Raw genomic sequence first — 26,965 nt, forward strand, 5'->3', positions numbered from 1 at the left:
AATGTTAACCATTACATAATAACCGCCATGTGGCAAACACCTGGAGCATGTCATATACATTAGTGGAAGCTTTGAAACTTTTGAGCATTCTCAGCCTTCACAGTCACCTTGAAACACAAGCATCATCTCCCAGTGTATAACAGAGGCTCAAACAGGCTAAGTCAGCTGCCCACAGTCTTTCTTAGAAAGAAACTTATCATTCCTGAACTAAGTAAACAAAGTCATACTTTGTCTCTACATAGTTTCCTCGGACTTCCAGGAACCGTAGAAAAATAAATGGACAGTATATTTGGTTTTCACAAATTAAAACCATTTTGAAGTCTTACTAAAAACAAAACTCTGATGAGTAAGTTAGAACAACCTTGACTAGAATCAAAGGGGATTGAATATGCTTTGATCTGCCCCACTGTTGCAGTACCATACCTTTGGAAATATCTGTAGGGGAAAAAAAAAGTTGAGAAGGACTCTCAAGAACTGTTTAGTAAGTAAGCCAAGTCAGTTTATTGCTTTTTGGCTGTACACCTTTAACTTCAGCATTTGGAAGTCAGAAATGGATGGATCTCTGTAAGTTCCAGGTGAACCTGGTCTACATGCCAAGTTCCAAACCAGCCAGGGTTACATAGTGAGACCCTGTCTCCAAAATAAGAATAAAAACAAAAACAAGAAATCCTTGCTTAGTTAACCCAAAGGAGCTGTGTCTGCTCGTTGAAGGAAAAGGTTGTATTGCTGTGGCAAAAAAAAAAAAAAAAAAAAAGTGACCTAGGTCCCTTAATCCTGCCCTCTTTTGATCTCAAAAGGTGGTAACATTCAGTTCGGAGCTCACTCATCTGTAAATTGCATCACATTATCTCTGAGTTATTTAAGAAGCAAGCTCTGTTTGGTTTCAGGCATTTTAACCTGCTAACAGCAAGAAGAAGTGCTCACCACATAGTTTCAAAGGGCTTCCTTCCCACTAGCCACTGTCACCAGGGAAGGCAAAATGATCGAAGCCATAGGGAATCAGTATGTGGTGGCTAGACCGGTGTATTCCACAAAGACTTTCGGAGAGGAGTTTAAGAAGACGCACAGACATCACAAGACACTCCTGGATCAGCTCAAAGGGTGTTGTAGGTAAGAGACTCTTGCAGTACTGGAACGAGGGAGACACGAAGCAGTTTCTCCTAAAATTTCTAGCGTTTAAGCTTTCCTTTCTGGCTCGGGTCCATAGCTCCAGGAGTCTGTCGTCCTCACTTTCCAAACCTCTCACTCCCCTGCGTGAGGTGGAAGGCAAAGGGAACACACCCCCAACAAACACAGCTCTTCCAAGTCAGAGACTAACAGATGGATTCAGGCGAGTTCTCAATCAAAATGCTGCACAGGTCAACTCAGGGCGGCACACAAGATTCTTTTCTATCTGAAGAAAAGCTGGCATTTTCCTTTAAAAAGAGGAAAAACTTCTTTGGTAGTGACCAGAAAGCTTTTGGCAGGGGGAGAGAGGCCATTGTTAGTGGGAGTGAAGTCACCACTTTTGTCTTTAAGATGATGTCATCTTTGCCAACTTTCTACCTACTCTTAGGAGCCAAACTTAAATTTTGATGTTAATTCACTGACCTGTGACTTTCAATGTTTTCAGCTGCTCCTCACAAAAGGCCAAGAAAATCGCCCTGTCTTTGTTCCCCATAGCATCTTGGTTGCCAGCCTACAAGATAAAGGAATGGCTTCTCAGTGACATCGTCTCTGGCATCAGCACCGGGCTGGTGGCTGTACTGCAAGGTAACTTTTTCTTCCTTTCTTCCTCTGTTACTTTTTCTTTTATTTTTGAAGATATAATTTGCATATTATAAAATTCACTCATGATTCATGTGTGTGCGTGTGTGTGTGTGTGCGTGCGTGCATGTATGTGTGTGTACACGGGTATGTGCTGGATCAAGGCTTCGTACCTGCTAGCTTTGCATTTTACTGACACGTTCTACACCAGCCACCCTTTTGATATGTATAACTCCATGGGTTATTCATGGAGGTTGAGCACCTAAGATCACCAATTCTAGCGGCACACAAGATTTTTTTCTATCTGAAGAAAAGCTGGCATTTTCCTTTAAAAAGAAAACTTCTCACCCCACCACCCCCTCTCACACATGCACACACCAAATCCTTTACCATTTAATGTGTGCTCTTCGTGCTCCTTCCGCCACTCATCAGTAAACCTATGGATGTTCCTATTCTGGATATTTTGCGGAGATGGAATTGTCCGTGGCACTTTGCATCTGATTCTTACCTCTTAGCACCACACTTTTCAGCTTACTCATATTCTAGCAAGGACAGCACTCTACGGCACGGTTTATACCACACTTGGTTGGACCTTTGAGTCATTTCTACTTAGAGGGGTGATGAGCAAACCTTCTATGAACATTTGTGCACACGGTGTACTGGCTATTTTTGTGTCAACTTGACACAGCTGGAGTTATCACAGAGAAAGGAGCTTCAGTTGAGGAAATGCCTCCATGAGATCCAACTGTAAGGCATTTTCTCAATTAGTGATCAAGGGGGAAAGGCCCCTTGTGGGTGGGACCATCCCTGGGCTGGTAGTCTTGGGTTCTATAAGAGAGTAGGCTGAGCAAGCCAGGGGAGGTAAGCCAGTAAAAGAACATCCCTCCATGGCCTCTGCATCAGCTCCTGCTTTCTGACCTGCTTGAGTTCCAGTCCTGACTTCCTTTGGTGATGAACAGCAGTATGGAACTGTAAGCCGAATAAACCCTTTCCTCCCCAACTTGCTTCTTGGTCATGATGTTTGTGCAGGAATAGAAACCCTGACTAAGACACACGGTATGCAACTCTTTTTGTAAACAGATGTTTCCGTGGCTTTGATCTATCTCTGGGAGTGTAAGTGCTGGTCCTCTGGCGGCGCAGTGTTTAGTCATTTGTAAAGGTGCACAGCTGTGTCACTTCCATTCCTCTCACCAGTGCATGTGGCTTCAGATCCTCCACTGTTTCCTGCTTTCTCCCTTTTTTTAATCTTTGCTATCCTGATGGGTGAACGGTAGCAGCATCGTGTTGTGACTTTGGTTTGTATTTCTTTAATAACCAATGATGTTTATTAACTATGTTCTCTTTTCTTGTGCATGTTTTCCTGTTATTCCATTGCATGTCTTTCAAATCCTTCATCTTTTGCTTCATTTTGCTTTCTGTTTTGGTATGGAGATCAAGTCCAGGGCCTGACACGTACCAATTGAGAACTATATGACTGAACTAGATCCCTAATTCTCCTTGCTGTTTTTTTGTTTTTGTTTTTGTTTTTTTGTTTTTTTTGTTTTGTTTTGTTTTTTTTCGAGACAGGGTTTCTCTGTGTAGCCCTGGCTGTCCTGGCATCCTTGCTGTTTTTAAAACGTGGGTTGCCAGGGCTGGAGATATGGCTCAGTTGGTAGAGTTGATTGCTCAGGGTGCTCAAAGCCTTGGGTTCCATTGCCAGCACAATATGAATCAGGTCTGTAATCCCAGCATGTAGGAGGTGGAGGCAGGAGTGTCACAAGTGTGACTAGATAGCATGTTTGAGGCCACCCTGGGCTAGGAGGCCCTGCCTTTTTTTATAGAGCTGCAAGGGTTATTTATGTATTTCTGACACTGATTTGCCAACAGCCCCCCCCCCCCATTCTCTGTATTATTCCTTCACTTGTTTTAAAAAATAGAGAGAGAAAAGGAGGTGGAGACAAAGTCTCATGTAGCCTAGGCTGGCCTCAAACTTCAGTTCTTCCTCCCTCCACATCCCAAGTGCTAAGATTACAAGCATGTGTCTCCATGATCAGCCTAAAAGGTGATCCATAACAGTCACTTCTGTGTCTTTAATAGGCTTAGGGGAGTGTAAGTCCAGGGCAGATGTACTTCCATTCAGCTTCAGCACAGGTCCCCAAACGCTCTTATTTTGCAACACTGTGGAGTCAAACTAAGGCATCTATTGCTGCACTAACTCCTTTGATGATAGCAGCACTGTGATTAAACAGAGCGTCTACAAGTTAGGCCCTTTCATTGATCCAAGCATTTTTTATTTTCAATTCTTTGATTGCTTGTGCTACATGCATCCTTTCTGAGAGACTGTTGCCTGACCAAAGACTGCAGATTCATACTCGTGAGTTCTGCTGACAGTGTTAGTCTTGAACACATTTTGAGTTACTGTGATATCCTATTTCAAAGACCCAGTCTAAAATACTAGGAGAACCTGATGAAACCTAATGACTCGGCTGTTGTCTTTCCAGGTTTAGCATTTGCTCTGCTGGTCAACATCCCTCCAGCCTACGGGTTGTACGCAGCCTTTTTCCCAGTCATAACCTACTTTTTCTTGGGCACGTCTAGACACATTTCTGTGGGTAAGTCATTTACTGCGTTGATATGTGATGACTTTGTTCACTCTTCATAAATTGTATTAGAAGCTCGCTGTCAATCCCAGATTGTGCATCATCTGGAGGATTCCCGTTTCCTGTAAGAATCAGGGCCAGGGCTGGTTGTACAGAGTAGCCTATTCTATGCAGTTCTGTGATTGAACTGAATGGAGTGCGGGCGTAGGGAGGCACCTACTGACCATCATTTACCCTGGTTTTCTAGGTCCGTTTCCAGTTCTGAGTATGATGGTGGGGGTTGTGGTCACGAGAGTGGTCTCGGACACCAACGCTTCTACAGACTCGTCCTCCAGCTCAATAGAAAACGACTCATTCGTAGAGGAGAAAGTAATGGTGGCTGCATCAGTAACTGTTCTTTCTGGAATCATTCAGGTGAGCCCCGTTTAGTGTAATTTGTTTGTCTTGACTGGTACCTATCTTTCTGTCTCTTCTTCCTCCTGTGAATCCTCCTCGTTTTTATTATGATTTATTTATTTATTTTGTGGTTTGCAAGTCCCCATTGGGTGGACCGTAGGAAGTATTTTCAAATAATCTCCTTATTTATTCTTGGAGAATTTTATATAATGTATCTTGATTTTACTTACTCTCTTCCCTTCCCCTCTCCTCCCTCCCCTAACTCCTCCCAGACTTGCCGAGTATTTGAGTCATTAACCACAACCAAATGCTAAACATGATCTAGATAGAAACAGATAAACACAATCTAGATAAAAATAAAAGTGATAAGATAATTTTAAAAGGTATACATGGTAAAGAATGAAATGCTCAACTCAATAAAAATATCCTGGACTCAGTATGACATTCAAACATAATGATAGATAGATAGATAGATAGATAGATAGATAGATAGATAGATAGATATATTAACTTTGCAAGTTTTTTCTTTCTAATGCCTCAGTTACTGCTATAATTTAGTGGGGAGGATATTGGTGTCTTTTTTTTTTTTTAACTATCCATATAAAAGACTTGGGGAAAAAAACCTGGAAAAGATTACGGTGAGCCTGCACCTTCATTCCCAAGCTCCAGGGCCAACACCGGCATGGACAGTGAAACCATCATGGGTCTCTCAAGATGTTACTTAAGGTTCCAACGATAGCATTGCTTAAAACCATTTCTAAAAGAAAGGAAAAGTCCGTTGTATGAGGTCACACGTGTCCAGCCTGTTGACAAACTTTGTGCTCATTTGCTTCTTGAACACTTCTGAGTGTGGAAGACCTGTCAAGGGTCTGAAAGAAGCAGTGTCTACTTAATATGCTCACTGTAAACAATAATGATGTGGGGATAGTAAGTGCCTTTGTTTCCTGGCTAAAACCTTACTCTTTTAACATGCAGAATGCAGTTATGTATACACTTCTTACATTTATGTATTTATGTGGGAGGGAGGGTAGGGGGTTCCATAGGGGAACTCTGGGAGGTTGGTTATCTCCTTCTATCACTTGGGCCCCAGAGATTAAACTCAGGTCATCTGGCATGGCAGCAGGTACTTTAACCCTCTGAACCAACTTGCCAGCCCTAGTCACATGTTTCCTAAGTCACTTAAGCGACCTTGAGATATGAATGGGTGCTCACCCATGCATGCCATAACAGCATATTTGCTAGGTAAGGTTTTGCTCGAAAGGGCTCGTGGTGAGTCTTCTGAAGACTCCGCACCCAACAATGAGGAGGAAGGAAGGAGGTCTTTGGTGGGTCTGATACTTCTTGAGCCATGGTGGACTTATGTAGTAGCTGAACATCATGTAATAACGTTCGGTCTGACAGATGGAAGAGAAGGTCAGGAGGAATCCTTAGTGGTAGGTGTGCCAGGAGGCAGGGGCATTGGCTTCTGTTCCCATGGGCTGAGCATTACATTTTGAAGTACAGCGGCAGGTTTGCACCTTTGGCTTGCTTGTGAGCTTGGTCTCTAACAGGCTTTTGTCCTCTCTCCAGTTGCTCCTGGGGGTTCTGCAGGTCGGCTTTGTGGTGATATACCTATCTGAGTCCCTAATCAGCGGCTTCACCACGGCTGCTGCCATTCACGTTCTGGTTTCTCAACTGAAATTCATGCTACAGCTGCGAGTCCCAGCATACAGCGACCCATTCTCTATATTCAAAGTAAGTATTCCTGACATTTGAAAATACTGAAAGCCAGACATGGTGGTCCTTAACTCCATCACTTGGGAGACAGAGACAGGTGGATCTCTGTAAGTTCAAGGCCAGCCTGCTCTCTGTCTGTCTGTCCATCTGTCTGTCTGTCTCTCTGTCTCTCTCTCCCTATGTCTCTCTCTGTGTGTCTCTGTCACACACACACAAATATATGAAGTTTCTTGTTCCATGTCTGCACTCCAGTACAGTTAAGCACAAATTAAGCAACTGTGTATGGAAAACGGTTTAAAATGTGTACAGAAACAGCTTTTAGACATACTAATTTCTCCCTTTTGATCAACTTTTTTTTTTATTTTGAGATATTAACTAGGACTTTGGACACTGACACCTTTCTCTGTTACTCTTAAAAATGGTCTTATTTGGTCTCAAACCGAACTGAGAAGTAGCAGAATAGTGGGCTTGATAAGGTGGTAGTCAGATAGAACAAAACCGAAACCTGACTGGTCTGTGTTGGATCTCTTCCCTCTATTCTCCCTTCCCAGACTCCATCCCAGTATGGATTGAAGCAGACACGGCTACCTCATTAGGCTAAGTTAGACTGTGCTATCCTTTTGTTGGGACGAAAGACTATTATGTTTTGAATCAGTCTGCTCCCTTTAACTGTCAGCTCTGTTGTGCAGTATTTAGCATGCACAACTCCATTTTGTTTGGGTCTAGTTTGTTGGGGTTTAGTGAGGCAGTGTGGTACAAATCAGTGCCATCCTTAGTCTTTCTCAAAGGACAGTCTTCAGGGTTCTGAGACAGCACCTGCTCCAAACACTCTCATTCCCACAGAAAAGTATTCCAGAACTGCGGTGTGCATGAAATCCAGCTTGGATCTCTTGAGTTCTCTTGGGCCTTTGGGTATACAACCCAACTTCCTTCAGGAAGTAGACTGCACAGTGTAGGCAGTTTCCATGTGACCCAGGGCAGGCCTGTCTTATGAAAGGAGTCCTTTAAACACACACACACACACACACAATGCTCAGAAACTAGAAATGATTCCTTGGGCAAATCAGTGGCAAACTGTATGAAATAAAAAACAATACTACTGCCTAGTGTGGGTGAGACCTTAGATTTTAGTTCAGGCTCTAATTAATACTGCAAACAAAGTGAACAAACAAAAAGCAAATGAGATGGAGGAGCAGAGGGAATTCACAGTAAAACCATGAAAGCACCCAACACAATTTGATACTAGCCAGTGATCCTTTTAGGAAAAAAAAAAAAAAAACAAAGTTAGACACATCCCCAAAGCAGTGCTCGGTTATGCGAATTTACCCTCATTGTACCTCAGGACAACCCCTTCAGTTTCAGGGCTCACAGTTGACAGCAGCTGAGCATCGGAAGGCTGTAGCTCTGTGCCAGTCTTTGGCTGTGTGTCAGTCTGTTGCCCATTTTAATCTGTTTGGAGAGAAGTGTGTCTGAATTACAAATTCACACTGTGCTTTGGGGCACCTGTGCTTCTGTCGGTAGGTCCTGGAGTCGGTCTTCACACAAATTCAGAAGACGAACATCGCAGACCTTGTGACGTCTGTGATTATTCTAGTGGTCGTGTTTGTCTTTAAAGAAATCAATCAGCGCTACAGAAGCAAGCTTCCGGTGCCCATCCCCATCGAACTCATCATGGTATTGACTGCCATCAGAAGACTCTCTCTCGTAATCTAGAGTTTTAAGGAGAGAGAGCCGTCTGTGCTCCGGGTTGCTGTGACGTGAGCACTAGCACCGGTCTCTGAGTTTAACATTTAGTATGGGTTTCTCTTCCTCGGAATTTACCTTCCCTTTATCTGGGTTTGTTCTTTCCAAGGTGGGACTAGCAAGATCTTCACAGCCAAGCTATATTTAAAAAAAAAAAAAAAAGATAGAGTGAGAGAGAGCTTTTAAGCTTGAGCTGTGATGCCTGTGCAAATCAGAATTGTCCTGGGGCTTCTTAAAATGTAAGTAGGTCTAGGGTAGTAGTTTTTATTAGTTTTTACCTTTATCCCATTAATTAATTAATTAATTATCCCAATTGCTGTCCCTCCTCACGGAGTCCCCATCCCCTTCTCTTCTGAGAGAGTGGGCCCTCTCCTAGGTATTCCCCCCCCCCCGCCCCTCTCTCAGGGTGCACCAAGTCTCTACAGTACTAGGTACATCCTCATTTCACTGCAGCCCAACAAGGCAACCCAGTGGGGAATGGATTCCACAGACAGGCAACAGCTTTAGGGACAGCCCTCACTCCAGTTGTTGGACCCACATGGAGACTGAGCTGCCCATCTGATACCCATGTGCCATGGTCTCATTTCAGCCTGTGTATGTTCTTTGGTTGGTGGCTCAGTCTCTGAGAGGCCCCAAGGGTCCAGGTTAGTCTGACTCTGTTGGTCTTCCTGTGGAGTTCCTACACCCTTCCGGGTTTTCAGTCCTTCCCCCAACTCTTGCATAAGAGTCCCAAAGCATTATTTAATGTTTGGCTGTGGGCCTCTGCATCTGCTTCAGTCAGCTGCTGGGTGGAGCCTCTCAGGGGACAGTCATGCTGGACTCCTGTCTGGAAGCATCACAGTATCATGAATAGTGTCAGGAACTGGTGCATGCTCAAGGGATGGCTCTCAAGTTGGGCTATTCTTTACCTTTTTGTTACACTTATCTATTTTATTTTGTATTGGGAAAAGAAGTTCAGGAGTTGATTCTCTCCTTCCACCCAGTGGAGCCCAGGGATCAAATGTGGGTAGTTAGGTTTGGGTTTGAAGCAATGGTTTGGATTTTGTTGTTGTTGTTGTCTTTTTGTTTTATATCATTCTTAGTTGTACCTCACATTCTAATCTGGGCAATTTGGAATTCTGCAGACTGTAATTGCAACAGGTGTGTCCTATGGCTGTAACTTTGAAGACAGGTTTGGCGTGGCTGTGGTTGGGAACATGAGTCTTGGGTAAGTGCATAATCAATGCTGCCATCCTTGAGCACACAAGGAAGAGGCACCTGTGGTTACAAGAACCATACAAGCTCCTTGACACATCCTCGAAACCCCTCCCTTGAGCAGGCAGTCATAAAGAATGCCAGGATCCCCGGCACTTAGAAAGAGTCACCTTATTAAAAAAACAAAAACAAACAAGCAAACAAACAAAAACCTCACAAACCAAGGACTCAAAACAATAAAAACTGGGGCTGGAAAGAGGGCTCAGCAGTTAGAACCATTTGCTGCCTTTGCAGAGAGTCTGAATTCAGTTCTCAATACCCACATGGCAGCTCACAGGGTATGTGACTTCCTCCTATGGCCTCAGTGAACATCTGCATCCAGATGGTACACAAACACACGCACCCTCTAAAAGATTTTTAAAAATGAAAATTAGAAAAATAGTAAAAATTAAAAAAAAATAGTAATGTCTTCCTTATAAAGAGTCATCAGCTGAAATCAGATTTCCTGATCCATAAATGACAGTAAACAACATGGAGTGCTTCGTTGAGGTCACCAGAGCCACATTCCAAACATCCACGAGACACACAGAAGGCATACTAGCTGAGTAGTGCAGACAGCACCCTCTGTCCTCTCTCTGGATCACACACAGAGCATCACTGGTGGGCTAGCTCTCTGCAGGAAGACAGGAAGCTAGGTGTGGACATCTAGAGCCTCGCTTCGTGTTGTGTTCTCTGTCCCATCTCTAACCACAGATAGTATTGGTTGCTTCAGCATCCTAACCAAGGAAAGTTACTTTCCTCTTAAATAAATAGAAGATAAGTTCCTCTCTCTAGGCCTAGCACGTATTTGATACTTACAGAAATTATATAATATAGCCACTATATCTACATCTATCTTAATATAGCTAAATTCCTTTAAGAGCCGATAGATGTGTGGCTTTTAAAGCAGCATATATTTATACAAATATACAAATATACGTATCTATGTGTATATCTTCACGTGTTCCACTTAAACAAAACAATCATTTTTTAGCTTTAAGAAGTGGTAGGAAACAAGGCTGGGGAAGGCTGTCTCTGGGTTGCTTCCTGCCTGCAGTTTTCCAGTGATTGACTGAACTTCACTTAAATGTCTTAGAGACGTAAACCCCAAGAAATATAAACAAATGCAAACATCAAAGAGAATCTTGTCAGAAGAGGAAGGTTTTGAAAATAAATGATAAACCTAAGATCATTGAGTGATAATCCTTATTTAGTAAATACATCAAACATCCGTGCACTGACCCCGCCAGGTGTGTGGGGTGGGGAAGGACATAGTTTGTTTATTAACCATAAATTCTCCAGAGAGGCAGCATGACCAGGGACTCAGTGCTCCAGTGCCCGAGCACCTGAAGCTGATGGACTTCAGAATCACCTCCTATCCTTGGGCAAATTCACTAAACTGATACCTCCATGCACGTGGTTATAAAGAGGAGCTAAACATGGTAAAGATCCTGGAGGCATTAGATGGGTTTATGTAAAAAAAAAAGGGGGGGGGGAATAAATATGGAGTGTAAATAAATAACTCAATTAATAAATGATTTCACGTATGTGCCATGGTAAGTGCCCAACTTCTATTTCAAATTCAAACATCGCTACTTTCTGGCTTAGTACCTAAATGAGATACAAGGCACATGATGTGCCTTAGTACATTCTGTTTCTTTTCCTAAGTGATAAAGTGGGCATTTTAAATTTTTGTTGACTGCAAATAGACTATTACTCAGGGTAATGATTATTAATTCTTGCTAGTTCGCTACCAGTGCGTATGCTACTTTGGAAATTACTTTTGTGGAATGACGAAGCCCAAAGGAAGGAACAACCCAGAGAAGGCCATGTTAAGTTCCAGGGTGTCGTACAGGCATCCTCAGCAGGCGTGCTGTATTTGATGATGTACAGTGCTCACTCACCACTCTAGTTGGCCTTCCCACACAACTATGAAGACAAGAGAACAGTATGATTGTCTCATTTGACAAATGAGGAGGCAGGCTCAGGGAAAGTAGAGCCAAGGAACGGAGCCTTTGGCCAGTTAACTCTGTCACACTACATTATAATGCTCAGAAGTTAAAACAGAAGCAAAATTATAATAACAATAGAGGCCTAGTTATTTTGATATAAAATACAATCTTTAATTTTGTCTCTGCTGCTAGGTTCATTTCTGAAAACTAAATTGCAATCCCCCTTTCTAGTTTGCCTGGACTAATAGTACACTTTCAAAACTATAGCTGGGTGTTTATGATCAAAGACATAAAAGATAAAACAACAATTCAGACACAGTTGACTGGATCCAATCGTGCCCTTCCAGTAAGCATCAGGTCTGAAGCCGATGCTGACGGGAGCTGAACGTTTTAGTAGCTCGATGCCGTTTGGGACAGACAGCTTTTATAATACAGCTGGCAAACATATTATTGCTGGAGCTTATGAGCATGAAGTTTCCCCAGGGAGGAACACTTATCTCTAAAACCCTTATCATCTGATGCTAAAACCTGCTCTCCTCTGGGTGTGGTGGACTCTAGCAGTTCTTCAGAGCTCGGGGCAAAGCCCAAGGCCTGCCTATCAGGCAATGAAAAGTTAGTTACCAGCGGGAAGAGGATTTTCACTTTCTTGTCCCAGAGTTGTATTTGCACAAAGAGCCTTCGCCCTCAGCCATGGACAGTTATTAAGGGCACTGAGAAGAATGCTTTGAGCCCCATTCATAACATCAGCTGGAACCTAAGACACTTGCCTCAAGGGGGCTAAGAGAACACATGATACTCGGAGTGAGCTGGCAAGATCATACCCACCTTACCATTATTGCCAGGCTGTATTATAAGGTTTATCAATACAGGCAGCATTAATTACTTCATGACAGTAAGAAGGGAAATGCCAAATTTTTCAATGGAATCAAGTTCTTAGGCCATACTTAAATAAATAAATAAAGGACACAATTCAATTCAGTCCAGACGGTATCCATTCATTTATTTCCCAATAATCTTTTGAGTTACCAACAAGTTGGTAGCCTATAGTTTTGCTTGCTTTCAATTTCAGATTTCAACCCCCTATTACACCCAGCGTGGAAGTTTTCCAAGACACCATAGGAGACAGCTTCGGCATCGCGATCGTCGGCTTTGCCGTGGCCTTTTCCGTTGCCAGCGTGTACTCCCTCAAATACGATTATCCGATTGATGGCAATCAGGTAAGCCTAGTCGGGCCCAATTAGGTATTCCATGCACATAATATTCTTCTGAAAGAGACCATTTCAGAAAAAGCTTCCTCCCCTGTCGTCTGCAGGAATTAATTGCCTTGGGAGTGAGCAACATATTCACTGGAGCATTCAAAGGATTTGCAGGGAGCACAGCCCTTTCCAGATCAGGGGTTCAGGAGAGCACCGGAGGCAAAACACAGGTATTGGAGCAGCTCTGTTGCAAGGCCAGCACAGTGCTGATGACTGGGAAACCCAAGCCAGGAGGAAAGCGGCAGCCATCATGGGGATTGTTTCATTTCTCGCAGGTTGCCGGGCTTCTCTCGGCTGTCATCGTGCTGATCGTCATAGTAGCCATTGGGTTTCTTCTGCAGCCGCTACAAAAGGTAATCGTCTTCCCTTGAGGGGATAATATCTCTCTCTCCCTGCGGTGCTAAATCTAGCTCTCAGGTTCTGAAGACGAAAGCTACGCTAGGGGAAATGAGGTCTTGACAAGCTCTCAGACCCACTCCTTAGTCAACACTGTATGGACCAAGAAGGTTTCCTTCTCCTGGCAGACGTTTAGGGAAAGTTAGGAATGCAGACGCCCAAACCACTTTATCTACTCTACTCTACATAATAAATGTTCAAGCAGGGAGGTGCTTTGGCATTGTAGCTTCAACCTAGGTTGACTAAAGTAAAGATTTTCTTTTTAAAAAAAAAATTTATTAGATATTTTCTTTATTTACATTTCAAATGTTATCCCCTTTCCTGGTCTCCCTCCAAAATCCCCCTCCCCTCACCCTCTCCCCTGCTCACCAACCCACCCAGTCCTGCTTCCTGGCCCTGGCATTCCCTTACCCTGGGGCATAGAGCCTTCACAGGACCAAGGGCCTCTCCTCCCATTGATGACTGACTAGGCCATCCTCTGCTACAGAAGTAGCTGGAGCCATGAGTCTCACCATGTGTACTCTTTGGTTGGTGGTTTAGTCCCTGGGAGCTCTGGGGGTACTGGTTAGTTCATATTGTTGTTCCTCCTATGGAGTTGCTAACCCCTTCAACTCCTTGGGTCCTTTCTCTAGCTCCTTCATTGGGGACCCTGTGCTCAGTCTAATGGATGGCTGTGAGCATCTTCTTCTGTATTTGTCAGGCACTGGTGAAGCCTCTCAGGGGACAGCTATATTAGGCTCCTGTCAGCAAGCACTTGTTGGCATCCACAATAGTGTCTGGGTTTGGTGATTGTATATGGGATGGATCCCCAGATGGAGCAGTCTCTGGCTGGTCATTCCTTCAGTCTCTGCTCCACACTTTGTCTCTGTAACTCCTTCCATGGGTATTTTGTTCCCCCTTCTAGGAAGGATCGAGGTACCCACTCTTTGGTCTTCCTTCTTCTTGGGTTTTATGAGGGTTAGGTCATCAAGCCCTCTATCTAACACAGAGAGTGGTGCTACCAGCTCCACACCTGTTCTTAGGAACACGCCCTGCAGCGCCAAGGAGTTTGGTTTGATTCCAAAACCAACACTGTCAGCTTGTAGGAGGGGAGCAAACAGCCAGATACAGAACTCACCTCTTACCCTTGAGCTCCCTGTCTATCACTGGGTTTCCTTTAATAATGGTAAACAGCCCCAGTGTCCTGGAAACCACTAAGCCTGCACGGAAGCAGATGATAGTAAAGACAAGGTCATTGCTCTCTGGGGTATTCACAGGGCTTCGAAGGAGTGCATAAATAGGCCAGGAGCCCTATGACCCTCTTAAAACCCTAGCTCTATGGCTTTTTATCTGTGTGATTTGAGATCAATGCTTCAACTTCTCTGAACCTCAAGTCCTTCACATCTAAAACAGGAAGGGGAAAGTGCTTGCCATACAGAGTAGTTGTGACAATAAATGATGTAAGGCACATGGAGTCCTTAATTGTACTGATAATTAATATTATTATCCAAACATTCCATTATACTTCTGACTGCAAGAGACTTAGCGATAACCCAGCCACTACTAACTGTTGTTTGCTCTCTGGGTCCTTCTTCCATGTTGATTGATAGCTGATATGTGTACTCACCCCCGAGGTGGGAGGACTCCTGGTGTGGTCACTTCTAGGAAGCGTATTGGCTGGATGTGTCTCCAAGCATCACAAAGCACTATTTGCCAAAACCATGTCTTCCACACCCCCAAATCCTTAGCTTCAAAACAAATGTCATGAAAGAGGTCAAGACATCACCACTAAAGAAAAAAATTAACTGTATAGTTTAATAAAAACAAATTTACACACTCCTCTATATAGAGAAGAGGCCCTGTGGCTTCTTCCATGTGTAAATGCAGATTCTGCTTGTCCACATCAATGTGGAGGATACAGAAGAAATAGTCACCACTTAAATCAATCTCTCTCTCTCTGTCTCTCTCTCTCTGTCTCTCTCTGTCTCTCTCTGTCTCTCTGTCTGTCTCTCTCTCTGTCTCTCTGTCTCTCTGTCTCTCTCTCTCTCTGGGTCTAGAATGCTAATCAAAGCAATCTCTATAGAGAATCCAGGAGTAAAAAAGTATGTAGAGAAAGAAAAGTATGTACAATGAATGCCTTGTTAAAAGGGGGGGAGGGGGCTGGTGAGATGGCTCAGTGGGTAAGAGCACCCAACTGCTCTTCCGAAGGTCCGGAGTTCAAATCCCAGCAACCACATGGTGGCTCCCAACCATCCATAACGAGATCTGACTCCCTCTTCTGGAGTGTCTGAAGACAGCTTCAGTGTACTCACATATAATAAATAAATAAATAAATAAATAAATAAATAAATAAATAAATCTTTTTAAAAAGTGGGGGGGGGTTGATAGAATAGAAAAATAGAATGCAATTGGTAATGTCCCATCATCATACTTGCGGAATGTCTTCATGTTGCCTGAGTCATAACTCTGCCTTCTTTCATCCTATGATGTCAAAACAGCCAGGAGCAACAGCTACTACTGAATATGCATTGGAAGTTTCCCAAGTGTCCACAGATCCTAAAATCACGCCCCCCCCCCCCGACACACACACACACACACACATACACCTTGCCTACGGTTTCTCTGTGCTATGCATGTATCCTGCTGCATATGTGTTTTACTATTAATTGCTTCAAATTGTTTCCCCACAGAAAAATGCTGGGGAAACGCCTAATGAAAGTAGAGTGTCTCTAACCAGACACTTGAATATTTTCATACATAACATGGGAGCCAACTGTACAGTATAGCTCTGAAGAGGTTGCACCTCAGAGGTGGCAACCTATATCTGCAGTACCATAACAAAATCAGGACATTGAAAATAGAAAAGTACTTTTAGGTACATTACCAATTGTATTCAATTTTTCTATTCTATTCCTTTTTTTTTTACAAGGCATTCATTGTACACCTCTCTCTCTCTCTCTCTCTCTCTCTCTCTCTCTCTCTCTCTCTCTCTCTCTCTCTCTCTCTCTCTCTCTCTTTCTTTCTTTCTTTCTTTCTTTCCATGGATGGGTAGTTTTGCCTGTGTATGTCTGTGTACCACATGCATGCAATGCCTGTAGAGGCCAGAAGAGGGCACCCGATCCCCTGGAACTGGAGAAAGATGGTGGTGAGCCACTCCATAGGTGCTAGAAATCGAACCCAGGTCCTCTGGAAGAGCAGCCCCTCCTCTTAACCACTGAGGCATTTCTCCAGCCCCCGTTTTAATGTTACTTAAGACTTCTAAATGTTAACCTCTACTCTCACAGTGAATCAAATGAACTAAGTAGATATTAACATAAAAATGTTAATTGTAAAGATTAAAAGTATCTGGGCCAGTTAAACTGTGTTCAGGACATGAAAATGAAAGCCCTGTTTGGTTTCCTTTGGTCGCTATGCTTTCTCGGTATGAATTTCAGCTCACAAATCACATGCTGCGCTCAGAATGGAAGCAGTTGAAATGTAGGTAGGGGAGGTTCCTCCCATTGTGCTAGACCCACATGATCATGGGTATACATCACTATTTAGCATGTTGTTTTGTTTTGTTTGTTAACTGGAACAACTTTCATAAGACTAATTGCAGTATGGGAAACACCAGAAATGATGAGCTAACAATCCAAGAAGTTAGAGTCCACCACCCAACTGTGCCAGAGTGGGGACCTTTTAAGGGGCTGTGTTGTGGGCGGTCACTCCTAGATTAGAAAATATAAATTTGCTGGCTCATGTACTCATTCAATGATCAATTGTTAAGCTATACACATTTACCATACTGTGCGCTGGGAACAGGGCAGATATAGTTTGAATGGTCTCAGAGCCTGCCATGGCTTTTATAAAACAGCTTGATAGTTGCCATCAGCAAAGCTCTGTGACTGATCTAAGACCTCAAGCTCTCCAAGATTTTCCCCCCCCAAAGGGCAACCCTCATATCTTTGTTTAAAAAGACAGGTTGAACTAGCCTTGCTGGGAACAACTTGTTCGAGGGTTTACATGTAGGCCATAAGATACGCCTCTCTCTCCCAGGATGTGGACTACCCTAAGTGCTATCAGCTCATCTACAGCAGTCACGTTCGAGCTTGTCACCGGGATAGAATAACCTTATGCAGGAAAGCACAGCAACCCCACCCCTGGGCTACCGGCATCGCACACCAGAACAGGGCGAGTCCTTCCGTACACTCTGAGGCCTGCTAAGGGACTTATCTCTGGCCTTCACCTTTGCTACTATATGGTTCCTTTGATTAACTTAAAAGTACATCTGTTGTTTATGTCTTTCACAGTCTGTCCTGGCAGCGCTAGCACTTGGAAACTTAAAGGGAATGCTGATGCAGTTTGCTGAAATAGGCAGATTGTGGAAAAAGGATAAATATGATTGTGTAAGTAGATAACTGTCGTATTTGAGGAAATGAAAAATCAGGATGGTAGCTTAACGCTGATGCAAAATGTTTATTTACATTGTAATTCCTGTGAAATTTTGTTTTTGCCTCTCTGTTTGTGATAACCGTAGTTTATTTCCTGTCTCAAAATTACATGCTCTACTGATCATTACCTGGAATTTTAACTGGAAACAACAGTGGCGCATGCGCATAACCTCAGCACTCTGGAGACTGAGGCAAGAAGAGTTAGTTTGAGGTCAGCCTGAGCTTCATAGTGAGCTCCTATTTCTTTCTTTCTTTTTAAAAAAATATTATTTATTAATTATTATTTATATGAGTACACCATAGCTGCCTTCAGACACACACCGGAAGAGTGCATCAGATCCCATTACAGATGGTTGAGAGCCACCATGTGGTTGCTGGGAATTGAACTCAGGACCTCTGGAAGAGCAGTCAGTGCTCTTAACCCTTGAGCCATCTCTCCAGCCTATTTCAAACATAATAAATAAGGCTGGAGAGAGATGGCTCAGTGTTTAAGAGCACTGAGTTCTGAGTTCAGTTCCCAACACTCATATCGGGTGGTTCACAACCACCTGTAACTCAGATTTAGAGAGTTAGGCTCTTCTGGTGTCCACGGGCAGTCAGACAGACAGGTGCATGCATTCGTGTGGGCATGCACACACACTTACACACACACATATGTGCATACACACATGAAAAATTAAAATAAATACATAAGTGAATGGGTTCTTGAAAGCAGAAAATGCTGAGAAGGCCTTCCTTCAGTCTGTCATCATAGGCCTTGTAGGTTATGCTGAATTTGGGGGTATATGTTGCTTCTGTTCTTTGTTAAATGATGTGTTAGTTTCCAGAGACCCAACGGAGGGTATAAACTCTGAACATTCCTTCTGGAAACACGTGTTCCTTTGTGAAAGCACCTACTTGCCCTTAACTTGCCTGAAAAGCAGACTTTATAATTAGGGTCAAAGTCCAAGTATAAAATTTCTTGTTGGCATACCCTATGGTACTGCAAGAGCATAAAGCAATAAGCTGCCTTCAGTCAGCTCATGTTCCCGATACAGCACTGTGTGTGATTTTTTTAACCCTCTTTTAACATGCTCGAGGTTTTGTAAAGATGATAGCCATTAACTAAATCAATCAATAGTACAGAGCTAAGATTAGTACAGGCTATCCCAGTCAATCTGCTGGGTTTTGCTTGTTGGTTTGCTCTTCTTGCAGTGCTGTCTGGGGAATCAAGCCCAGAGCCTAACATGCAGGCTAGTGTTCTACCACTGCTGTATCCAAGCCCTACTTTGCTTAATTGTAAGAGTGAACTGCTCTGGAATTTTTGCTATAGCAGCTCAATCCCCTCTCCTGAGCCTGTTCTGGCATAGGATAGAAATAAGCACACTGTCTGTAGAGCCTATCCGTTTACTTGCTTGAGTCTCTGTGGCCCAGCGATGAGCCAGTAGAAATGAAGTGACCTTTTGAGACATGACTTTGTAGGTACTTTGTTCCCTGGCCCAAGATAACAACTTCCAACCTCTGCCTTTGACCCTAGACACTCATGCTTTCTCTAGCTCCGGACCTCCGATACTGCACTTCCTTAAAGTCAGGTGTATGGATGTTTTCTCTTCTTACAGTTAATTTGGATCATGACCTTCATCTTCGCCATTGTCCTTGGACTCGGATTAGGCCTGGCGGCAAGTGTGGCATTTCAGCTCCTAACTATTGTGTTCAGGACCCAATTGTAAGTGTTCACTGTGCTCTGCACACAACATTGCAGACTTTGATCTGCTCAATTAGGAGAGCAAAACCAAATGCCAGTGGCTAAGAAAAGAGCCGTGTGTTTGATAGCATGCGTGCCTCTCAAGACCGTGAGGTAGAGGGATGGCTCAGTGATGAAGAGCACTTGTTACTCTAGCAGTAGACCTAGCTTTGATTGCCAGGACCTGCAACTCTAGTTCCAGGTGAACCAATGCCATCTTCTCACCTCCTTGATGAGCAGGTATACGTGTAGTACAGATATATTCATGCAGGTGAAACACTAATACACATAGATAAAAATAAGTAAAATTATTTTTAAAAAACTGGCCAATGTAATTTCCCTCAGTGTCACCCTACCCAATGGTTTGGAGGACAATAGAATGGTCTGTCACTAGATTCCAGGAGGATACCTGCCGCTGGCCTGCTTTCTGCTATGATACAGGTTCAAAGGAGTAGCAAACATCTCTGCATTTGCTTTGCTCACCTATGGACAGGATGTGATCTGTCCTAAGCAGGCTTAATGTTGTTACCTTAGACTTGTTAAGCAGGAGAAGGAGTTACCTAGAAGACGGAATTCTATGGTGGCAGTGTGTGTGTGTGTGTGTGTGTGTGTGTGTGTCCCTCTTCCTCTGTAGCTGAGAGTGCTGAGCCTATGAACTTCTCAAAGACCCCTAGATCAAAAATTGTATAAAAGCGTGTAGTTCCTTAAAACCATCAAATACAGAGAAATCCCAATGGTCACATGGGCAAGTTATTTTTAACCCCCACATCCTTGTCTGTACAACTGAGTACATTTGGATTCCTACCTCACCAAATAACAGCTATATTTAGCATTAAACTGCCGAGGCCTTCTCGGTTACTTTGTACAAGATTGTGATGTAGTAAAGAAGAGTCACTGTTTACAAAGCCTTGGGACACAGAGATAAGGTGTTTGCCCTCCATATCCTCTAATGAGATGGAGATTCCCCCACCGTTCAACTTTGAAAAGTAAGCCTGGTTTTGTAAGCAAGGTGGGAGAATCCGTGTTGGGCTTAGCAAATGCGAGAATGATATACTGACTAAATGGTGGGTTTCTTCCCCCTACAGTCCAAAATGCAGCACATTGGCTAATGTTGGAAGGAGCAACATCTACAAGAATAAAAAGAATTATGCCGAAGTAAGAAAGACCTATTGTTGTCTTTAACTTGCTCAAATCATGTCCAAGGAAGGCAGCAGGACTCATCTCTCCATCTTCTCTGTCTTGTAGGTGTATGAGCCTGAAGGAGTGAAAATTTTTAGATGTCCATCTCCAATCTACTTCGCAAACATTGGTTTCTTTAAGCAGAAACTTATTGATGCTGTAAGGTTCAAAAAAAAAATTTTTTTTTGAGTGTCTGGGAATGAAATGTTTCCTCATTAGCATGAAGGTCACTGACTTCTTGGATGTTGAATCTGAGCTGTGTCAATGTTTAGTCTACAGGCCCTAGAGTAGCTAACACTACCTTAAAAGGAGCCATTACTATGTTGGGAAATAAGCCTCTTCCTTTGAGGCCCAAGAGAGAATCCTTGTTCTTAAATCCCGCTGTAAAGTAAAAACATCAACTCAGACAGTAGTTAACTGGGTTTTAGTACATACTCTTAGGGGTAGCAGCATCAGAAACAAGAGTTGAAACATTTATGTTTGACAGCATCACCAGAGGGAGTCAGGATAGCAGCTGTAAATGTGTTATTGACAATGAGTGCTTCCAAATTGGGGTAAAGAAGACAAGGATCAATCTTTGAAGGTTAAGAAACAAAAGCTAGGGTCTGGAGAGATGTGGAGAGATGGCTCAGTGGTTAAGAGCACTGGCCGCTCTTCCAGAGGTGCTGAGTTCAATTCCCAGCAACTACATGGTGGCTCACAATCATCTGTAATGGGAGCCGATGCCCTCTTCTGGTGTATCTGAAGACAGCTACAGTTTACTGACATAAAAATAAATAAATCTTAAAAAAGAACGGGGGTGGGGGGGGGAGAGAGAGAGAGAGAGAGAAGTGTGCCTTTAATCCTAGCACTCAGGAGGCAGAGTCAGGCAAATCTCTGTGGGTAGGAGGGCAACCTGGTCTAGAGAGGGAGTTCCAGGACAGACAGCCCTACATACTGAGACCCATCTCAAAAGATAAAACAAACAAAAGCTTAACATCCATTTTTAAGACACACCCTTTGGCTTACTTTGTGCCTAATTATAATAATTAGTTTGTTAAGTAACTGCAAATTGAATACCAGAACTATAAAATTATACTGAGAGATACTTCAGAAAATAAAATCACACAAACTTTAATAATAAAATTTAAGAAGTCTTATTAGGTGTCATTTATAGCTGTCAAAAAGAAAATTAACAAAATCAAATTCCCTTAGGAGTTTTGTGGTTGAAACACAAGCAGATACAGATAAAATTTAAATCCATTTATGGATCATTTGTGGTTAAATTCTGGACTGTGAACATCTTTAAACTTTGCTAATTACATGCAGGCTAAGCCCTGACTCAATGTTGTTGCTGGCATTGTTTCTAAAATGTTTTATCTCAATTTAATTTTAAAACATTTTATCTCAATTATTCCTGTGTCCTGATCCCTCAGCCCCTCCAGCTAGTCATTATCCTCACATTCTGTAACTACAAGGATGCTCAGCTCCCCTGTAACACAGCCCTTGGATTTTCAGGTTGGCTTTAGCCCACTTCGAATTCTACGGAAGCGCAACAAAGCTTTGAAGAAAATCCGAAAACTGCAGAAACGAGGCCTGATACAGATGACACCTGTAAGTTTCCTGCCCACATTTCCATTGGATAAAAACTTTTAGTAAAACATAATTCAAAATCTTGCTTCCATTACTTTAAAGGAAATGCCGGATAAAAATATCCTATGTGTTAACTGATGTTATATTTACTACATTCATTTATGTGTGTGTGCACATGTGTGTGGGCACGTGCATGTATGTATACATGTGGAAATCAAAGCACAGCTTTCAGAAATTGGTTGGTTCCTTCTTCCCACCATGTGAACCCCAGAGAGCGAACTCAGGTCATCAGGCCTTGTGGCAAGCTCCCTTGCCTACTGAGCCACCTTGCCAGCCCCAATGTCATATTTGAGGATCTCCTTTAAAAAAAAAATTTTTTTTTTTTTTGGTCCTGGGAAAAGTATCAAAAGCAAATAGTACAAAGTACCCCAGATCCTGCTGCTGACCCACAACGACACGCATTTTCCCAGTCAGACTCATGATAAATCTGTCACCGCTTCCCTCCCACAGAAAGGTTTTATATGCACCTCTGATGGTTTCAAAGACTCCGACGAAGAACTGGACAACAACCAGATAGAAGAACTTGATCAGCCGATCAATACCACAGACCTGCCCTTTGACATAGACTGGAACGCCGATCTTCCCTTCAACATCTCCATCCCCAAAATCAGCCTCCACAGCCTCATCCTCGATTTTTCAGCAGTGTCTTTCCTTGATGTCTCCTCAATGAGGGGCCTCAGAACGGTAATTTGTGTCTTCTTGGAATCAATGAATCATTTGCTAATGGCAAATTGTATATATGGAAGAAAACACCTTTAGGTGATACATACGCACATATCACTCACACAAATGCGTACTATATATGCCTGTACAGCACATATAAATACACCCCACCCCCACTCCCATATACACACACATCACACACACAAATGTGTCTCATATATACATGCACAGCACACATAAACACCCCACCAGCATGCACACCCCATACACATCTTACACACACACACACAGACACACACACACACACACACAAACACCCCACATATATCTGCCCCACAATTGAGCTAGAGACCCATGCTACCAGCCAGCCTGACTTGTTATGTGGTTCTGGGGACCACATCCTCATGCTTGCCTGACAAGCACTTTACCCACTGAGCTATCTCCCCAGCCTGGGTAACACACACTAAATTAGAGTTTGAGACTTAGTTAAGCTTATGACAAGAGGACAGGAGTGGGGAGTGTTGGCTGGAAACACACAAAATCTGAATGTGGCTTCAGGTTGGCAACTAGATTCACAACCTTTTTCAAGCCGGGCCTCATGGGTGTTCTCAGATACTTACAGGCATTGTATTCACACTACCCTGAAAACAAAGCAGACTAGGAAACGCCTGGGATGAGGCAGAACAGTGGATATCTGTTCTTATCGTCTTTTCCCAACTGATGAAATTTCACTTGACTATTTAAGTGCGTATTAAATTATATTAAATAGCCATATGAAAGCATATGAAGACCATGTGATTTAAACATAGGTCTAAGAGGTCTAAAACGAGAGGTGTGGCTGCTTCCTTTTTTTTTTTTTTTTCTTTTTCTATTTAGTTTTGTGCTTCTTTTACTTTTTTTGTGTGTTAGTTTTTTTGTTTGGGAATTTTCTGGTTTTGTTCTGTCTTGCTTTTCTTTTTGAGTCAGGGTCTTATGAAGCACAGGGTGTCCTGAACTTGTATAGCCTAGAGCGTATCATCCTCCTGCCTCTGCTTCCAGAGTGCAGGGGTCCCAGATGTGTGCCACCATGCCCGGTTTTCCAACTTATATCACATGACTGCTTGCTTCTTGTTTTCTTTCTTGTTTTTGTTTTTTATTTTAGCTCACGGAAAAGAAAACAGTGCACACATTTGAAAAAAAAATTAGTACAACAGGAAGAGCATAAATTCTGACTAGTTTTTTTAAAAATTCCCAGTTCCCAGATGGTGCCTGGAGACGTGTTTTCTGGTGGTGGTGATGGTATTCATGACCTATTCGTTCCTGTTCTTACCTTTCTTACTGTTTGTCACCTCACCTCATCATTGGCGTTTGTTGCCTAGACGACAGGAATCTGAGTCTTTCCTCCTTGGTACTAGATGCATCCAGCTGCTGTGAACAGGAACAACAAATAGCATATGGACTAGTTTGTGTGCTGTTTTTATGTGGACAGAAAGTTCTAGCCAGGCAGGGTGATACACACCTTTATTTCTAGCACTCTGGAGACAGAGGCAGGTGAATCTCTGAGAATTTGAGGCCAGCCTAGTCAACAATGTGAGTTTCAAGATATCCAGGGCCCCGTTACACAAAGAAACCCTGTCTTGAAATACTAGGGGAGAGTGGGAGAAAATGGGAACGTTCTAGCCATTTCCACAGAACATACCATGTTGAAGCATAATCAGAGGTGATCTTGTGAGTTTGAGACAGAACCTTTTCTTACCCTTTTCTCAAGGATGTTTAATTTCTTATTGTGGTAGCTTATGTTTGCGACCAGTGACAACTCTTCCCTAAAGTGTATGTCTTCTGTTCTAACAGATTTTACAAGAATTTATTAGGATCAAGGTGGACGTATATATTGTGGGAACCGATGGTAAGTTCATTATTTGTTTTCTTGCTTATTATTTTTAAGACATCTTGCTGTGTAACTCAGGTTGGCCTCAGTCTCCAGGCATGTGCCATCTTGCCTGGTTAAAGGTGTAGCAATGTTTTCTTTCCAGTCAGGGCTGGAGATGGAGCCAGGACCTCATGTGACTGCCCCAGCCCAAGTTCCGTTAAGTGTTTTTAATGTTCAGACGGTCACCTTAGGCTCACAGCCAATCTAGACAGGCCATCCAAAGAATAAGCATGCCACAGGATCCTAAAGAAGGAAACTGAATTTCTAGTTGAGCCAATAAAAATCCCCATAGAAACCACAGACTTACACTTTGCTGTTACCATGTGATTAAATGCATTTTATGATTTGGGTCCTAATTTCATAGCTATAGCGAATGAGCGAGTGTGTTAACTACTTTTCCCTCTGAACTTGCTGGGAACATTGTTTGCTATGTCCTCTTCCCCTTGCATTCTTCAGCCATAACAACCCTGCTTTGGCTTCTCATTGCTGGCAAGGCCATTCTTGCCAAAGGTATCCAAGGGTGATGTCCAATTTATCAAGACTAAAGGCCTGTTCTTAAGGTCTCTCTATCTGAAGCCTATTTGAACATTTGGCCTTAAAACTCCCCCTACTTGACTTCTGAGCCCGTTCTTTTGATATCTCCCTTTCTCATAGCAACAGTTTCTTCTACTGGCAACTCTCCCAGGCTTAGCTCCTTCCCCATGCTTCAATCTTAAAATCTACCATCGTGATTTCATGAACTCTTCCTACATAGTCATGTCAAATGTATCCATGTGAATCCCAGACTGTATCTCCAACCCAATAGCTGAGACCTATGTGTTGACTGGCAGTACTGATCTTGTTTGTCTTCTTAGTCCCAGTCTCTTGCCTAGTTCTTTTTTTTTTTAATATTTATTTATTCTATGTAAGTACACTGTAGCTGTCTTCAGACACTCCAGAAGAGGGAGTCAGATCTCCTTATAGATGGTTGTGAGCCACCATGTGGTTGCTGGGATTTGAACTCAGGACCTTCGGAAGAGCAGTCGGATGCTCTTACCCTCTGAGCCATCTCACCAGCCCTCTTGCCTAGTTCTTAAGAAATGCATTTAATTCAGTGAAGACTCACTGAGTACCTACTACATGTCAGATACTATTTCAGGTGAGGATACAAGTTCCTGGCTTTGTGGAGCTTAGTTTCATGGGAAAGGCATATATCATAATCAAATGAATCCAGAAATATGACAGCTGAATGGGGACATCTGAGGTATGAGAGTCAATCTTGACAGCATTTCAACACAGAGTATTTTAGGCAGAGTGGTATATAGATCATAGAAACTGACATCTTTCCTGGCTTATAATTACCTGCTTATAATTATAATGACTCTACTGGTCCCAGTGACCTGCAATTTACTGGAGGACCTCATTCCATCCCTACAACTGCAGATGTTTGTACCCATCTGTCTCTGCCACCTGATACGCCTTTCATGCTGATGTCACCTTCCTCCCTGCCCCCCTTCCTCTTTATGGGTCATCTGTTGAAAGCTTCCTGTGAACCTCCACACCATTCTCCATCCTCTTGCCCCCCCGACCTTTCTCCACCTCTCTCTAAACCCCAAGCACGCTAAAGTGCTTCTACTCTGTAGTGTTCCCTGACGCACATCAGGAGGAAGCAGTCTTCACTTGCTGTCAGAATTTCCATATCTTATACTTTCATTAACTTACCAAGACAAGGTGAGGAGCTACTGTGTGCTGGTTGTCATATTTAAAACTAAGAAAACAATGGGGGGGGGCACTAAACTGTTCCTTGCCCCCACTGTTTTACTTTCCCTGTCAACAGTAGTTAAGTATCAATGTTCTTTACCTTGTTCTCTTGCTTAGCTAGAGCTTTGAACATAGTCATACGGTCATGTTTGGTTGAGTGATCTGTATACACAAATGTTGGCTAGTGCCTGCGTGTATGTGATTTCTCAAGGACAATGGGAAAAGTAATGTGAGAAGTTAAGGGAGATGATTTATAAAACCAGCAGCCTGAGAAAACAGGCTGCAATGAAGTCACTGGTCGATAGAGGATCTGACAGTGAACACTGCAGCACATTGCATACAGGCCTAGAGCCATGTTTTCTAGTCAGGAAGAACAAGGGTTTTTAATAACAGCCACATGCGTCACAGTCATCAAGTATGGAAGCGTACTCAGTGGGCTCCTTCCTAAATAAAAGTGAAACTATTTCTTTTTTTTTTTTTTTATATATTTTTATTACATATTTTCCTCAATTACATTTCCAATACTATCCCAAAAGTCCCCCATAGCGCCCCCCACTTCCCTACCCACCCATTCCCATTCTTTTGGCCCTGGCATTCCCCTATATTGGGGCATATAAAGTTTGCAAGTCCAATGGGCCTCTCTTTCCATTGATGGCCGACTAGACCATCTTTCGATACATATGCAGCTAGAGA

The 26,965-nt window shown here is 42.9% G+C and overlaps 1 protein-coding gene across 2 annotated transcripts in view; it reads left to right on the forward strand.

Moving 5' to 3' along the window:
• Positions 1 to 964: 964 nt before the first annotated feature.
• Slc26a3 (solute carrier family 26 member 3) overlaps positions 965 to 26,965 on the forward strand; it is a 28,775-nt gene continuing 2,774 nt past the window's right edge. Inside the window, exons 1-17 of one of the 2 annotated variants that reach the window (XM_085830127.1) lie at positions 965 to 1,110; positions 1,613 to 1,752; positions 4,227 to 4,337; positions 4,573 to 4,739; positions 6,291 to 6,455; positions 7,959 to 8,111; positions 9,305 to 9,387; positions 12,435 to 12,582; positions 12,678 to 12,791; positions 12,897 to 12,974; positions 17,286 to 17,381; positions 19,025 to 19,131; positions 20,235 to 20,304; positions 20,395 to 20,487; positions 21,826 to 21,921; positions 22,411 to 22,644; positions 24,454 to 24,508. In XM_085830127.1, coding sequence (XP_085686253.1) covers positions 980 to 1,110; positions 1,613 to 1,752; positions 4,227 to 4,337; positions 4,573 to 4,739; positions 6,291 to 6,455; positions 7,959 to 8,111; positions 9,305 to 9,387; positions 12,435 to 12,582; positions 12,678 to 12,791; positions 12,897 to 12,974; positions 17,286 to 17,381; positions 19,025 to 19,131; positions 20,235 to 20,304; positions 20,395 to 20,487; positions 21,826 to 21,921; positions 22,411 to 22,644; positions 24,454 to 24,508 — 2,041 coding nt within the window. In that variant the 5' untranslated portion in view covers positions 965 to 979. The remainder of the gene's footprint in view (positions 1,111 to 1,612; positions 1,753 to 4,226; positions 4,338 to 4,572; positions 4,740 to 6,290; positions 6,456 to 7,958; positions 8,112 to 9,304; positions 9,388 to 12,434; positions 12,583 to 12,677; positions 12,792 to 12,896; positions 12,975 to 17,285; positions 17,382 to 19,024; positions 19,132 to 20,234; positions 20,305 to 20,394; positions 20,488 to 21,825; positions 21,922 to 22,410; positions 22,645 to 24,453; positions 24,509 to 26,965) is intronic. The other variant, XM_021179499.2, reaches the window with a different exon arrangement.

The sequence above is a fragment of the Mus caroli genome, unplaced genomic scaffold (assembly GCF_978045245.1).
Source record: "Mus caroli unplaced genomic scaffold, Mus_caroli_1 scaffold_14, whole genome shotgun sequence".
In the NCBI taxonomy this organism is placed as follows: domain Eukaryota; kingdom Metazoa; phylum Chordata; class Mammalia; order Rodentia; family Muridae; genus Mus; species Mus caroli.